The sequence below is a fragment of the Patagioenas fasciata genome, chromosome 19, assembly GCF_037038585.1.
Source record: "Patagioenas fasciata isolate bPatFas1 chromosome 19, bPatFas1.hap1, whole genome shotgun sequence".
Classification (NCBI taxonomy): domain Eukaryota; kingdom Metazoa; phylum Chordata; class Aves; order Columbiformes; family Columbidae; genus Patagioenas; species Patagioenas fasciata.
Window position 1 is genome coordinate 7,569,031 of NC_092538.1, and position 15,687 is coordinate 7,584,717.

The 15,687-nt window shown below is 44.7% G+C and overlaps 2 protein-coding genes, 1 long non-coding RNA gene and 1 other non-coding gene across 7 annotated transcripts; 2 read left to right on the top strand and 2 right to left on the bottom strand.

Annotated features, from left to right (window-relative positions):
* Positions 1-38: 38 nt before the first annotated feature.
* Positions 39-4,949, top strand: PEX12 (peroxisomal biogenesis factor 12). Of its 2 annotated transcripts, XR_011741946.1 has the most exons (4): positions 39-250; positions 535-1,079; positions 1,590-2,153; positions 3,520-4,949. XR_011741946.1 is itself a non-coding variant. In XM_065853275.2 (3 exons), the coding sequence occupies exons 1-3, from the start codon at positions 125-127 to the stop codon at positions 1,987-1,989; spliced, it is 1,071 nt and encodes a 356-aa protein (XP_065709347.1). In that variant the 5' UTR covers positions 39-124; the 3' UTR covers positions 1,990-3,513. The 2 variants fall into 2 exon arrangements, 1 of the variants encoding a protein (XP_065709347.1); XM_065853275.2 differs by lacking the exon at positions 3,520-4,949 and having other exon boundaries at positions 1,590-3,513.
* On the bottom strand, positions 4,626-6,574 carry LOC139829474 (uncharacterized). Of its 2 annotated transcripts, XR_011741948.1 has the most exons (3): positions 6,381-6,556; positions 5,680-5,748; positions 4,626-4,955 (listed from the first exon to the last, which is right to left on the bottom strand). It is a non-coding gene; the product is annotated as an uncharacterized lncRNA (long non-coding RNA). The 2 variants fall into 2 exon arrangements; XR_011741947.1 differs by having other exon boundaries at positions 4,626-5,748; positions 6,381-6,574.
* LOC136110268 (Z30 small nucleolar RNA) lies at positions 5,505-5,602 on the bottom strand. The gene has a single exon (XR_010652587.1). It is a non-coding gene; the product is annotated as a Z30 small nucleolar RNA (small nucleolar RNA).
* Positions 6,575-8,243: 1,669 nt separating the features above from the next.
* LOC136110088 (schlafen family member 9-like) lies at positions 8,244-15,433 on the top strand. 2 transcript variants are annotated; one of them, XM_065853273.2, is made up of 5 exons: positions 8,244-8,469; positions 9,673-10,772; positions 11,536-11,664; positions 12,433-13,159; positions 13,446-15,433. In XM_065853273.2, exons 2-5 carry the CDS (start codon positions 9,680-9,682, stop codon positions 14,230-14,232), a joined length of 2,736 nt encoding a protein of 911 aa, XP_065709345.1. In that variant the 5' UTR covers positions 8,244-8,469; positions 9,673-9,679; the 3' UTR covers positions 14,233-15,433. The 2 variants fall into 2 exon arrangements, with proteins under 2 accessions (XP_065709345.1, XP_065709344.1); XM_065853272.2 differs by having other exon boundaries at positions 8,245-8,639.
* Positions 15,434-15,687: the final 254 nt, after the last annotated feature.

Here is a 15,687-nt window from a genome sequence, read left to right on the forward strand (position 1 = left end):
GCGGCCGCGCCCCTGCCGCCATAGAGAGGCGCGGGAAAGGAGACAGAGCGGCAGGCTGCTCTCCGGGGCGCGGCGGGGGCTCCCCCTAGCGGCCGGGCCGGGCGGGGCGCAGCGCGGCGCAGCCATGGCGGAGCTCGGCGCTCACCTCACGGCCGCCTCGGCCGGCGACGACCGACCCTCCATCTTCGAGGCGGTGGCCCAGGACAGCCTGATGGCCGCCGTGAAACCCGCCCTGCAGCACCTGGTCAAGGTAAAGGGCCTTGGGGAGGAGAGGAGGAGCTGGCGGCGGCCGCCTCCCTGCAGGCCCGGGGGCAGCGGGACACTGAGGTGATTTGAGGCTTGGGGTGAGTGTTCTGTGAGGGACCCTGGGGAGGCTGCACAGCCCGGTTCATCACCAGGGTTTACCTCTGGCCTCGCTCACAAGCCAACATAACATTTTTGCCCCTACCGGCTCATGTTATGAACCGGGACATAATTTATAGCTACTGTAATTTAGCACATTACTCCACTTTCAGTTTGTTCTGTGTTCCATAGGTGCTTGCTGAGTCTAACCCAGGCCGATACAGCTTCCTCTGGCGCTGGTTTGATGAGATCTACGTCGTTCTGGACTTGCTGCTCCAGCAGCACTACCTGGCCCGGTTCAGCGCCTCCTTTTCTGAAAACTTCTATAGCTTGAAGAGGATTCCCATAGGAGACTGCAAACAGCAACCTCTGGCCACTGCTGGCCTGCCCAAGAAGCAGCACTGGAAGTCTCTCCTCTTGCTGGTTCTTGTTCCTTACCTGAAAGGAAAACTAGAGAAAATGGTGTCCAGCCTGAGGGAAGAGGATGAGTACTCCATCCACCCTCCATCATCGTCCTGGAAGCGCTTTTACCGAGCCTTCCTAGCTGCCTACCCCTTTGTAAACATGACCTGGGAGGGCTGGTTTCTTATCCAGCAACTGTGCTATATCCTCGGGAAAGCTCAGCATCACTCGCCCATGCTGCGGCTGGCTGGTGTTCGCCTGGTCAGACTGACTGCAGAGGATATCCAGGCCTTGGAGAAGAAACTGGCTGGAGCCACCTCAAGTCACGCACATAGGTATGTCAGAACGTGGCTTAGCTGCTGCTTTCTAGAGGGTTCCGTGGGTGTGTTAATTTGGAGGTGATGCTGCAAGTAAAACTCTTGTTCTCCAGGAATTCTTCAAGATGAAGTTTGTCTCTGGCAAAATGTGTTTCAAAAGGGTATATCATTAGCGTAAACAAGAAAACAAGTATCAGGGATTAGCTTTGCAAGATTTTGTGGTAATCAAATTGCAAGGTTTGGGGGTCTTTTTTGGCACTCCAGCCTTTATCCTGTTCAGTCTTCATCAGCACTTTTCTAACCAAAGACTGCAACAATATTGGCAAACTTGAAGCTTTCCTAAAATACAAAGAACCTGAAACATCTTAGCAGGTGCCTCATTACAAACATGGGACACACTGACCACCTTCCGTAGCATTAAGAAGCTGTATAACGCAGTGACTTACTCCCCAAGTCCCTTTTGCCTTGGTTTGCAGATGGCCAAGTGTGCAGTAGTAGCGATTTCTCCGCATCTTCTCTCTTTTACAGCATCAAAACACAAGTGCGGTTGGCAGTGAAGAAAGCATTGGGTGGCATTGCCTTCTCCCTGTCCACTGGGCTGTCTGTCAGCGTGTTCTTTCTCCAGTTCCTGGACTGGTGGTACTCCTCCGAAAACCAAGAGACGATCAAATCTCTGACAGCGCTCCCAACTCCTCCACCCCCTGTGCACCTTGACGATGGAGCCAACTCAGCTCTGTTACCCAAACTGAAGACTGTGTGCCCTCTGTGCCGCAAAATTCGTGTAAATGCTACAGCCCTGTCCACCTCCGGTTTTGTGTTTTGCTACCGCTGCGTATACAATTATGTGAAGGCTCACCAGCGTTGCCCCATCACGGGTTATGCCACAGAGCTGCAGCACCTCGTCAAACTGTACTCTCCCGAGAGCTGAAGGGCCTGCCTGGCACTCTCACGAGTGGCTGGGTAGCAGTGAGCCTAAATTCACCCCTTTTTACATCCCGAAGAAGACTTTCAACCACTACAGCTCATCAGGGAGCTCTAAAGCTCCTTTGAACTTGGCAGTACATCAGAGCTTTGCTGCCTTTGTGAATTCTGGTAAGGTTCTCCTCTTTATTAGCTGCTCGAATATCCTGTGACAGTCTCAGAAGGATGGGACAGCCACAATCTATTAGCTGTCATAAAAATGCCTTTAAAAAACAACAAAAAGGGAAGAAACATTGATTTAGATAAGAGGAATGCAGATGTGAGGATCAAAGAGCATCCCTAGGAAGAGTCCTGCTTGAGGACATGAGCCAGCAAATTAAAGAGGTCAGGAAAACTTTCCAGGCGAGTTATTCCCCCCAAAACAGCTTCCGAGGTGCTTAAGCTTCCAGGGCAAGCTCTGGCACCAGTGCTTGGCCAAGGGGCACAAACAGGCTTAAACCTCTGCTCTGATCATGCTGTTCTTCAATCTCCCTGTGTTTCCAGGCTACTCACCTTTAAATTGAGAGCATCACACCCCTGATTCCCATCCATGGTTCTAAGTTAAGACTTTTGATTTTTTAAAGGAACAAGGGGTGATGTGTACAAACAAGGATACAAGAGGGAGATTACAGTTTCTGCACAAAGGAGAAAAATGAGAAACCAGAGTAAAGCGGCAACTGTGCTGATTTATATGTTGGTTTTTTTTGAAAAAGACAAGTCTTTGTAATTATTTGCTTTTATAAAGCAAAATTCTCTCTTGATTGAGAACCTAACTTCTTTTCTGAGGACGGGAAAAACAGAGCTTGCTCCTCTAGGGGCTGTATTTACATAACATGAACTAGACTAAAGCTGCTTTCATCTTTGCAGATGACGATAATGGATAGATGATTAGTATTTGTAGGCTGGGAATCTTTAGTGTCTGTATTTAACTATTACATTGCAATTATTGCAGTCCCAAGCCATGTCACACATTCATAGCCTAAGAAAGCATCCTTTCATCGAACAGAAGAGAAAAGAAAATGTGTGTGATATTATGGCTGGTTATTCGACATCCAGGTTTTCCTGATGGAAGGTTTTTTCCCAACTCGGCTCTAGGGAGCAGCAGTTTGCTGCTCCAGACATCACAGTGACTTTGCTTATAGAATACGAAGAGCAAAGTTTGCTGCACAAAGTACAGGGTCTTTCCAGATTAAGTGATATGTTCTAACATTTAATTCACTGAACAAGTCATCTCATTTCCCCCCCACTTCAGTTCTGCTTCAGAAGATAAAAATCTCTAATATCCTCCCTCACCTGTAAGCAAGATAGCAAGGTTATTGAATAAAGTGGAAAAATATAGTAATTTGCATCCTTCCAAAGATGCTCTGGAAAACACCTACTGTAACAAATGAGATTTGTCCCCAGTGCTTGTGTCATTATTTTTAGACAACTTCCAGACCCTTCTACCTGTGCCACTATAAAATAATAATAAAAACTGTCTCATTTCTTCTTTCTCCAGTAGTTATGGGGTCCATAGACACCTGTCTTCCTTTAGACAGCCAGTAAGAGCACACACCTTAACTGGAAAAAGAAATCACATCAAGGTACGAGACCATCTGAGATTTCAAATCACTTTTAACAAAGCTGGCTTTGGGCTGGATATTAATTCTCATCACTTGCAACATCCATGTTGCTTCATAGACAGACATCATCATCCTTTGTGACAAACCAGCATCCAAGGTGCTCTGCTGCTGCTGCACAGTCTTACAATAACTTGTCCAAAGACATGGACGCAGGCCTGATTGTCCTCTTGACTAAGGACTGGAGGATTTGACTGACAATTACTTCAGGACAGGTTTCTGTTCCTTCAGTCCCTCCCGTACTTCCCTAGTTACGTGTCTGTCACTCAGAGAGAAGCCGGGCGGTGCTGGGACAGCAGACTGGCTGATGCTGACTTACCCGCCAGCACCGCAGAGTTCTCGGGGAAGTTCTGCACTGCCCCATCCTCCCCTCCAATCCAGAAGGATTTACTGAGTAGCACAACCAAGTTTCCTGCACACACCTTCCTCCAAGGCCTCTCCACCTCCTTCTCCCAGGGTTAACTTCTCTCTCCAGCTGTCTTCCATTCGACCATCCCTACCAAACTTAGACTGGGCCAACTCCACAGCAGCTCCAAGACCTCCACAGAACCACCCACATCTACGCCTCACAGTTCTGAACGGCTGTAATTACTCTTCCAAATGTTAAATTGCTCTGTAATGCCTAGCTGACTAACAGGCATTAAGCCCACAACAGTGACAGGCTCAGCATTACCTGCCAAGTTTTATCACTATTCCACCAGATGGCTGCAGAACACCAACTTGGATTTGCTGCTTCTTCTAACCCTCCTGTCCTTTGTAGCCAAATATGTACCTGTATTTGGTTTATTGTTAAAAACAAGAGCTATGAAACCAACTTGGGTTGCATAAACATTCCTGTTTATCTGCTTTTTGACTGTAATAGGATTCTTAAAGTCACAAGGCTCTAAAAATAGACAAGAAAAGGGTTTTTTTTCAAGGAACACCATCTTTATTAAACCACCATTTGGACTTGCACACTAATTTGTGACTTCTCTACAGTCATATATACGCATTCAGGATGCTTTATTCTGTTGCTTAATACAATTATATCAACATTAACAGCAGCACTGGAGTTGCCCAATACTTTACCATCAGAACCTGACTTTGCCAGTACCTTAAAAAGTGTTTAGTGAACCTAATCCACATTCGCAGATCATCTAGACACTCAAAAAAATCAGTTGATTAGCAGCTGAGTTGCTTTCCCTTCTTCCTTAACAGAAACCACATGGCTTCTCCTGTTAAGGGAAAACCACCATAAGTGTACCCCTAGGTACAGATTCCCCATGGAAGCTTCTTTCTCCACAGGAAGAGAGAAATGTAAAGTTGTCACCAAGACCTGGAAGAGAATAAAAGTGAGATTAGAGAATAGCTGTATGTTTTCTTTTTTTTCCTGTACTTTCTTGAAAAGGCCCAGCCTTTTCCCCCTCGGCCCCCCAAAAGTGCCACACTTCATGCAGAGCCAGGCCTGACCTCGCAGCTCTCTTCCAAAATTACTCCTGCCTCTCCGCTGGCAGTCACTAGATGAGAATACAGCTGAACGAACTGCTAATGAGGAGTCTACTTTATGGAGTCTGCATTGCATTTACAGAGAACACACAGTGGCACAAGTATCTGGAGTTTCATCAGCCATGTCGCAGACAATGAGAAAGAGAAAACAAACAAAATACCAAGCTAGAAACCCCCTCTCACTGCAAGCTCAGCACTAAACCCAGTATTTCAGCAAGTTCCAAACAAGCATTTGAACTACTCAATTTTCAAATCAAGGCTTCTGTTTTGGTAAAAGAAATTGATAAAATTCTTAGTATCTTTCTATATATTTTTGGGTGCATCAAAAAGTTTCAAGAAAACAGCGAAGCTCTTTATTGTAGATGAGCTTAGCCTAAATGAGCTCAGAGAGAAGATTACGTGATCATGCCCTGGTCAGAGCAAAGACACAGAGTCTCAGCAATACCAGTTCAGACTATACTTCGCTCATCATTGCTTCGGGCAAATCTATTTCCATTCAATAAAGAGCTTGCTCCCAAGTCAGGAACTAGAACTAGGTTCACACACCTCCTTACCTCCAGGAAACATAAATTAACTTGGGTTCTGGGTTGATTCTTTTCAGGATTTCTGAATTTTCTGTCTTTCTACAGCACAATTAGCAGTAAGTTAACACTGTGCCTTGGAAGATAAGTCACAGGAGTGGCTGTGATAAGCCTGAAAAAGTGACCCCCTGGTTGCTGTTTCTACCTTGCCGTCCCCACCTCTGTCACACAGCAGCAGCAGGAGGTGGCACTATCCACCATCAGCATGGATTTAAGTTTCTCAACACAGAGCTTGCATTCAGCTGTATGCATGACAAAGCCAAGTTGGTAGATTAATAACAAAGGCAAAAGCTTTCTGTTTCCCCTCCACAAACACCATTACCTAAGCCAGCAAACCCCTTTTGCCTCCTGACACACCTATACACGCTGCCACCCCACAAGGCAGGAGACTCCAAACAGCTGAAAAGTTTTAGCTGACATGCAAGCATGCAACAGATAAAAGGGGCTGGTTTAAATTCTATGCTCATCCATGAATTAAGTGTTTGGGGTTTTTTCTCCTTATTACCTCCCACTGCTACAGATAACAACGGGCTGAAGCACATTTAGCAGGGGAGCAGGGGAAGGGAGGAGGGTGATAGAGTGGAGTTCGGGAAGATGGGTCACGAGTCGCAATTTCAAGAAGGTAAAGGACAGCCAGTCCCATCCACAAACAAGAAGGGAAGAAACTGTCATACCTATAAATGCTGCTGAAGTCAGTGGTTCTCCAAGCATCCAGAGGCCTGTTTTGATCTAACCCTTCCCTCATGCTACCCACTTGCACCCCATTTCCCATCTCCCCCCTGCAATCCCCCTCAGATCCTTCCGCTCCTGTTCACCCAATTGCCTCAGTCCCCAATGCCCCACCATACCCCTACCGCAGCCACCTGCATCCCCCCCGGATATCCTCCCCTTGTCCTGCGCATCCCCTCAGGCCGGCTAACCCCCCTCAGTCAGACCCCCCCCCCCCCCCCCAGCCTCTCTGAGTCCGTCCCCGCAACACTCCGACCCCTCAGCGGCCCTACTCCGATCACCACAGCCCCTCCATTCCCCAGGCCCTCACCCCAGCGCGCTCACGCAGGCCCAGCCGCGCTGAGGCGGAGCAACCCGCCTTTGTCCCACCCCCGGTGGCCAACAACCAATGGCAGCGCGCGGCACTACCGGAGAGGCCAGGTGGGCGCCAATAGGAAGGCGCGTTAGCGGCGCGAGCGTTTCCCGCCCTGAGGAGACCTGGGAGGGCGGGAGGACCCAGCCCAGCTCGGTCGCCGGTAACCCGGCCGTTCTTGTTGGGCCGCAGCTTCTAAGGCTGTTTCGCTTTCTCTCCTCTGCGTCCCTAGCGACACGGCGTGCTGAGCCGAGGCAGAAAGCGGTGATAAGTCCTGAGGGCCCGGCTCTCCCGGCTGCGTGTTGTGTAGAAACCGCTCCACAACACAGGGACAGTGTGATGGGTGCAGTTTCCCCCCAGAAACGGCTAAGAAATAAAAAGGCGGAAATTAAAAAAAGTGGGAGAAATAAAAACATTGAAACAATTGAACAGAAGGTGCTTTGGAAGGAAGAGAATCATAGAATCACAGAATCGTTTTGGTTGGAAGCGACCCTTAAGCTCAAGTCCAACCATAACTTGAATCTGGCACTAACCCGTGTCCCTAAGAACTTGGTCTAAATGTCTTTCAAGTCACTCCAGGGATGGTGACTCCACCACTGCCCTGGGCAGCCTGTTCCAATGCTTGACAGCCCTTTGTGTGAAAAAATGTATCCTCTTATCCAATCTGATTTAATATAGATATTAAAATAAAATGCTTGCTTGTTTAAGGCAAGATGGGTAAATTCCTCCTGTTGTTTTCAAGCAGTAGTTCAGTTTGCAGCACTTTGCAGGAAACTCCCGTGTGACACGCGTGCCTGTTCGGGAGATGAATTTCACATGGTTCTGCTGGGGAGGATGTTCCTGACCCTGCCTGAGGGTGACCAAGAAGAGGATCTGATCTAAGGGGCGAAGATAGCCCCATAATGTTAAATATATAGGGAGACTCACAAGTTCCAGGAAAAAAGAAGCTTTTTAACCCATCCATGCACCTGTGAGTTTCCTCCTGACACTGTGCAGCCCCGTAGAGGAGAAACCTGCCGGGAAGGTGGGGAAGACTTCAGTAACTGATGGCGGGCACCACTGCAAATTCAACTGGGAAAAACTGTGCTTCATCATGGATAAAGAGAAGCCTGGGATACCAGCATGGAACCTGCAGGGAGGTGAAGGGAAAGAAGACAGGAGATAAAGCAAGGAATGGAGGGTATTACATCAGCTCCTGCTAAGGGGGTGAGCAGCGGATTCTCTTTTAAAAAATATGGAATCAAAATCTAAAAAGCATTTTTACTTTGTTCATGAAACTATAATCCCACCCACAGATTTCCTTCCTGTTCTGCAAGTTTCTGCAGTCTGGTGCTAGCTTGCAGTTTTTCAACACTATTTCATTTTCTCTCCTCTCCCTTCAAAAAAATACACAAGTTTGTTGAGCAGACACCCAGCAAAAACTCAGCCATCACTACGTGAGGCTTCTCTTTTAATTATTCTTTAAATTTTTCTTCTTTTTTTTTTAATTGTCTCTTTCCTCTGATAGGCTTTGGCCACTGGAAAAGTGCCAGGGGGAGGGAATAGCTCTGGATGGCAGGAGTCCCAGCAAAAACCGGTTTTGAACTTTAGACAGAGCTATAAAGATTCAGTGAAGTCTGTGAACACGAGTGCTTTGTCACAGAGAAGAAGACAAAATTGGCAGAGAAGTGAAACCAGGAAGAGTAGGTTTCGTTTCTTGATTCTTTGATTTTAGAGGAGAGAACAAGTAACACACTGGATGCTTTGTACCCCATTTCTGCTGCGCATCATTCTGGGGCTTAAATATTTAAGGATTTAAAACTGGTTTTTCAAATATTGACATTTTAGCCCAGAGATAAGAAGAAGAGGTGAGGTAAGTACTTTTCTCTGTCACACTGGGGGAATCTGGGATCTCCGCCATCAGCTGGACTGTCCTGTTGCAACAAGCTAGAGGGCGGCTCATGGAACTAGATGGGAAAATTGCTCTGGTTAGTAGCAAAAATTAGCCCACACTAATGTCCTTGCTGCTTTAGCTGTACCATAACTCAAAGCTACAAGCAGCAGAGCGACATTCCACAGCAAATTTAATGCGGAGGAGAGGCGTGAAGCTGTCTCAAATGCAGAGGAGATGTTCCTTGGAGGTTTTTGTGCCCTACAGCTCTCTGACTTGATATTTGGCCACACGAAAGGCAAATCTGTGCTACTGGAACCTGTCACGGGCGAGATCTCTTCTAGGCACACCTTCTTTTCTTTCCAGGTTCTTTTGTACCACATTTGTGTTCTGTAGCACGGGGGCTGGATTTCATTCTAAGGAACTGGCTGAAATGTGATGTAGATGCAGTTTGCCGCCATTTCCAAGGGTTTGCCTGCAGTCCATGTGCCAATTGGCAGTCAGCCAAGATTCAGCCGCCTTACTAGCAAGTGTGGCCAAATAGAGCTGAAAGTAGAAGGGTCAGTTGTTATTATTTATTGATTATTAATCAGTAAGATTACTGGATTCTTAAGATCAAGGTGAGGCTTCGCACAAGCCTTTTCTGAGTCATTATAGCAGTGAGGAGGGGCTGCGTGGTCCAGGAATATGTGAGGGGGTGGTGTTGAATGAAGTAACAAGCCTGGCCGTAGAGAAACTGAGGCTGTTGCTGTGTTAGGGACAGGTGACAGCAAGGTCCCTACAGCCCTCATGCTCAAGGACAGAAAAATAAACACTTGGGCACTGCAGACAAATTTGGGTTTTAAGCAAGCACACTTTTTGTGGAAGTGGAGGAAAAGCCCTGTTGTTCTCATCTCTGTAACTCAGTATATTTATTGTTCAAAGGATGGCCACTGTTTAGCTAATGTTTTTTTAAGTCTTTGGAAGATTGATGTTTCAGCATAAATAGTAAGCGGTTGTTTTACAATTGTTTCAGGCCCAGAATGGCTTCTGAAGGTGATCAACAGCAGAAAGTCTGGGTCGATTTAGAAACAAAGTATCCTGAAGTAGTTCTGTGTGTTGGAAAAATACGTTTTGGTGAAAAAGCAAGAAAAAATATGCCAAAAATTTCCAAACAAGATCAAAAATACACCCTTGCCCATGCAGTGTGTGCTTTGCTGAACTCTGGAGGAGGTGTAATAAAAGCAGAGATTGAAAATGAAACTTACAACTTGGAGAGAGGTAATATTGGACCAGATTTAGAAGAGACTTTTCGGTCTCTTATTTTGTTTCCGGACTGGAGAGAATACCTGGACTTTGAACAGCAAGATAATTACCTTCTGATTTTTGTTAAAACCTGGAGCAGTAAAAACACGTCCTCTACAAGTACAAAGCCACGTATCTGCAGCCTGAGTACTGGGTTGTACACAAAAGGTATTTCTTCTCTCTACCATGTGAGCACTAAAGAAGCATTTTCGTTCCTTGAAAGAAAGAAAGATAAAGCCAGGACAGAGATTAGCTCAGAACCACTTGTTAAAATCAGGAAGATACTGGCTGTTGAAGGAGACATGAATATTATAAACAACACTGTTGACAAGTTGTTTAATAGGGACCAACTACGACATGGAGAGACATTGACTTTCACAGAGTCAGGACATGTGGAATTCAAGCACTACTCAACTGACAAATTTTTGATTCGTGTCAAAGAGATATTGCCACAGTATATTGCTGGATTTGCAAACGCAGCCGGCGGGTATTTATGGATCGGTGTGGATGATGACAGCAAAGTTCAGGGATTCAGCAGTGATGATGAGGACCTTGAAAAATTAAGTCTCCTAATCAATTCCATTCAAAGTAAATTAACCCTGTTCCATTTTTGTGGGGAAGAATATACACACATCATAAGGTGCGAACACAAAATCTTCAAGGTGTACAGCGAGGCTGGAGATCACTGTGGCTATGTCTGTGCTGTGAAGATTCAGCCATTTACTTGCATCGCATTTGCTGAAGACCCGGACTCATGGCTGGTGGAAGGCAACACCATCAGGAAACTGAAAGCAAATGAGTGGGCTGAGTGGATGACCGCTGCTGATCCAGGTCCAACAGAGCAGGACAATTCCTTTCCATTTTTGATATTTTCTTTTATTTTCTTGCTCTTCACCAGGCAGTGTTGTGTGCCTTAGATAGTCTTTACCTGCTTTTCAGTGTTCTTTGGGGGCCTGACCAAACCGAACCATTTGACTGCTTCAGGTCCTTGCTAAATACTTGTCTTTCTGCTGCTTACACTCCTTACTGTTCACTTCTGGCTGCAGCAGGTCCTGGTGACTGGCAGCTCATTAATGCCAATGTTAGTGCCTGCTTTTGCAGCGTGAGCTCTCCATACCTCCAGCTGACTGCTTTTGTGGTTAAACCCCGGTGCATGTGTTTTTATACATAGTTGCTGTAGTCTCTGCCAATTGCCCTTTGCCTTCCAGCTTAATCTGTGCTTTCTGTCTGCTTTTTAGGGGCATTCTCCGCTGCTGCTGCTGCTGGTCTAGTAAGTTGAGAGCTGTGGATGGATAAACTGTTCATTGGCCACTTCTTGGGCAGTGAAAGTGGTATAACTAACAGAGAGCAAGCTCACAACAGCAGCTAATGAGATAAGGAAACCAAGAGCAGCTCCACAGTCCCTGGCCTGAGCCTGTTCTGTTGCTGATGAGCTGCTGTCCGTGGGAGTTGCAAAGTTTCTGTCTATGCATTGCATTTGTTGTTTTAAAGAGGAGCAAAAGATCTAAAACCAGCATGGGTACAGCTTGTGGCTCTTGCACTAAGGGACAGCAAATGCTTATGCTATATCACGTCTTGATTTCTTTTTTTCCAGATCTTTCAAATTTTTCTGAGACTTTTAGGCTGGAGCTCAGTCTGACAGAGGGGCCACCTCTTGCCAAGCCAGTCTATTCACACCAGGGCCTTGAGAGTGTTGATGATCTTTGTAAGCAATTGTTTCCAGGTAGGTTTGCACATTGCTTTCACTCTTTGGTAGGTTTACAACATAAATCTCAAGGGCATGGTCAAGGTCAAAGATAATTTTGAAGACATTCTTTAAACAGGGCAAGGAGATGGAAACAGTTTGCAGATCCGACAGCAACATTGCATTCAAATGCCTGATGACCCCCTTCCCCAAGAACTGATCTTCTGCCAGCTATCGCTACGTGTACATGAGGGAGCTCAGCTACCTGAACGTCTCTGGGGACTGACCACAGCCATGCCAACATCTTTTTGCAACCCAGTGAAAAACGGGAAGGGCAGGAGGAGAAGGTCACTGGGAATCAGCCCAACGTAAATACATAAAAAGCCTGGGGCTGGAACCAGAGTGGAGAGTCTGCTGCTGGTTACATCCAACATTTCTGTGGCATTGCAAGATCAGCCAGGTGCCGAGGGACTTTTTATTGAGCCCTTATTGCTGCTTTGTTTACTTGCTAGGTCTCCTATACAAAGTTGGCAACAGCTGGTCATGTGTTGGCATTTTTAGCAAAGGGACTAAGGCATGGCTGGGAAATGAGGATTGAGCTCCCTGAGGAAGTAGTCTTTGCAAAAGAATCTGGAAATGCATGGTGTGGTTAAGGGAAATTTTTAAGAAGTACAAAAGGTATTTCAGGCAGCTATGGTCTGTATTTGTAGCCTTTCACCAATATTAATTTCCACAGAATCATTTCAGAGGGCTGGATTTGCATGTTTTATGCTAACACTAACCATTTCTTCTGCTTTGCCTTGTTAGTGGAATCCCAGAGCATAATATATACTCCAGAAAAACTCACTAAGGATCTCCTCCAAGAGCATCAAGGATTGGATATTTTAATGAAAAATCAGTTGAAGCAGCTTTCTGAGGGAGTTTTGATATTTTCCAGAAGCTGGGCTGTTGACATTGGCTTGCCAGAAAACAAAGACATAATTTGTGACGTTCTTCTAATAGCCAAGGGCAGGCCACCTGTCCTCTATACAATCTTTGAGCATCCTATCTCAAAGGATTTCTTTGAATACTCAAGATGCATAGCCTGGAAGCTGAAGGAGAAATTAGTGAACATAGGGGGCTATAGTCACAAATTGTGTGTAATACCAAAACTGCTGACTTTGCCTTCTGCAATTAGTGGTGGAAAAGAATGGGATCTGAATATTGAAGAAATGTATCCCCGAAACTACAGCCTAATCACCAGTGGCAACATGAAGGATCTCTTACATGCTCTCACAGTAGCTCTGCTGTCTTTCAAGTCCTTTTTAAGTGACTGTGTTGGTTCTGAGTTTTTGAACCTCTTGACCATGCAACAATACCAGGTGCTGTCAGAAAATCTTCACAAAAGCAAGAAGCTGTTTGTTTATGGTCTGCCAGGAACAGGAAAAACTATAGTGGCCCTGAAGATCATAGACAAAATAAGAACAATGCTGCAGTGCACAAAAAATGAAGTTCTTTATGTATGTGAGAACCAGCCTCTCAGAGATTTTGTGCGGTAAGTGTGCTCCAGTTATTAATTTCAAGACCTTGTTACTTCACAAGCATTTTTAAGTAGCTGAGTACAGATCAGTATATTTGGTATGCTATTCGGTCCACCACCGTTGCAGTGTTTGAAGTTGGGATGCACTTTTAGTAAGGCTCAAATTCTTTTCTCGACGTCCTGGGCATCTACTAATAGAGATGACTTCAATATCATGGGCATTCACTTTGTTCTGATCAAGCAAACCCAGTAGCTGATAATGCAGAGATCAGTTTTAATCTACTTGTATTTTTTTCTGTAGGCAGAAAAACATTTGCCAAGCTGTGACGAGAGTAGCCTTTTTGAAGGCAAACTTTGATGAAGTGAAGCACATAATAGTGGATGAAGCGCAGAATTTCCAAGCTGGGGAAGGTAATTGGTATAGCAAAGCCTTGGCTATAACTTCATCCCCAGATCTCCATGAGCCTGGCTTTTTCTGGATTTTCTTGGACTACTTACAGAAAAGTCACTGTTATGAAACTGGTCTTCCAAGAGAAGAATGGCATGATCCTGTTGAGTCACTGACCAAAGTGGTTCGTAATGCAAACAGTATCTATAGCTATCTAAAATACCAGATGGAAAAGATTGTAGAGAACCCTACCCTAGATATTCCCAACCAACGTTTGAAAAACTTGTTATGCAGAGCCACATGTGCTCATGCTGTGCAAGGCTGTATTAAAATAGAAAGCAAACTAGGTGAAAAAGACATAGCAAAATATGTGGCAGGACATTGTTATATGTACCTTAAAAAGGGTTACAGCAAGAAAGATATTGCTATTCTGTGCTACAGTGATGAAATAGTAAACAAGTACTATGGAATACTAGCATCAGAAATGAGAAAAGTAAATATATATTTAAGGAAAATGGAGGGAGGGATAGCACAGCATGCTATTATTGAGAGTGTCCGTCGTTTCTCTGGCTTAGAAAGAAGCATTGTATTTGGTATTATTCCTCCATGCTTTCCATTTCACAGAGAAATTTTAAAAAATATATTGGTCTGTGTAGCATCCAGAGCCAACTTAAATCTACACTTGCTATTTAGTAATTGAGAACAGGCAACCACCTTGGATCCCAACATGATCCTGATAGGTAAACAGTTATGTATTTTTGAAATTATTTTATTCTATATCTGAAGTCAAAGGATTTCCTTTGTAATGGCTGGTCCTCTCTAAATGGCCAGATGTTCTTGGGAAGCCTCTACAGTCCATTTTAAATCAAATGGTTTTAATGGTGCAATGATTAAAAGAGATACTTTGAATATCAGTAGAATTCCATCATTCCCTCAAGGCTTCTTTCAAGGACTTGCACAACCTGACACTCAGCCTTTGACCATGTGCAGGTGCGTTGCCAAATGAAAGCCTCTATGCCAAGGCTGGAAGACTTTCTGGCTTTCCCCAGCTCTCTCTTGTAGTCATTATACTGCTCAGAAGTTACAAAACAGCGTAGGCATCCAGTGTTCAAAGCCTTTTTTTTAAGACAGCCTATATTCAGGTATCTAGGAAAATAATAATGGGGCCTTCTATCCATCTTTTAGCTAAGAAAAAGGCAAATAAATGGCTTTTATGAAACTAGTTTCCCCACTCAATTTCAGCAACAGTCAGTATGAGTTGGAAGAGCCCAGTTACTCCAAAGAGGAGCTTTAGTGGCAGAAGAAAAACTTTGCATAACCACCCTTAGATACTAATGGCATTTTTTTGTCTTGGTTAGATAAAATTCTCTGTATAGAGTTAAATGCAAAGTACTTTTGAAAGACAGATCCAAAGTTCCTAAAACTGGGCATCCAAAATTGAAGAGTGGTTAAAAATAAATCTTATTGTGGTTCATTTGGTTTGGAAGAGCAGTCTGATATCCTCCTAGTGAGATTATAAAGCACCAGTGATTTAACCAAATATGCTTACAATAAGACATTGCATGCAACTGGAATCACCATCCAAATAAATTTCCCCTTTAACTTAAAAATTCTTGCTTTACTAACTTCAGGAAGCTAGAGGCACTTTTCAATTTTTTTTTTCTTAATCAACATACAAGGAAAGACTATCCCTGTGGTTCCTTCCATAATTTTCATTATTTTAATGCACTTGAATCCACATTTAAATCATTGCTGAGTAAGATCTTTGCTATCTGCTTAATTTTCTTGTCCCCAGGGATTAAAGCAAAGGGCTGATTTCTTTTTTCTGTTTTCCATAGCTTACATAAAGAATCTGTGCTTCAATGTAAACATTTATATAATAAAGTGTAATGTGATGACCAGCTGGTGCATTTTGCTTCTCAGTCTGCTTCTTCCATACATATTTTCAACATTTCCCATTGAGCCAAAGACCATCCTGGTGTGAACATCAGCATAACCCATTAGTGCCACCTCCTCGTACAGCCTTTCACAGTGACTTTGCATGTTCCTTTCAGCAGCACCGGACAGTTTGCAGGTTGTAAAAACTGAGCCTGTGCTACCGATCACTGCAGCTTCCTGAGCATGTGCAAGGCTGCTAGGGGGAGCTGCCTTAGAT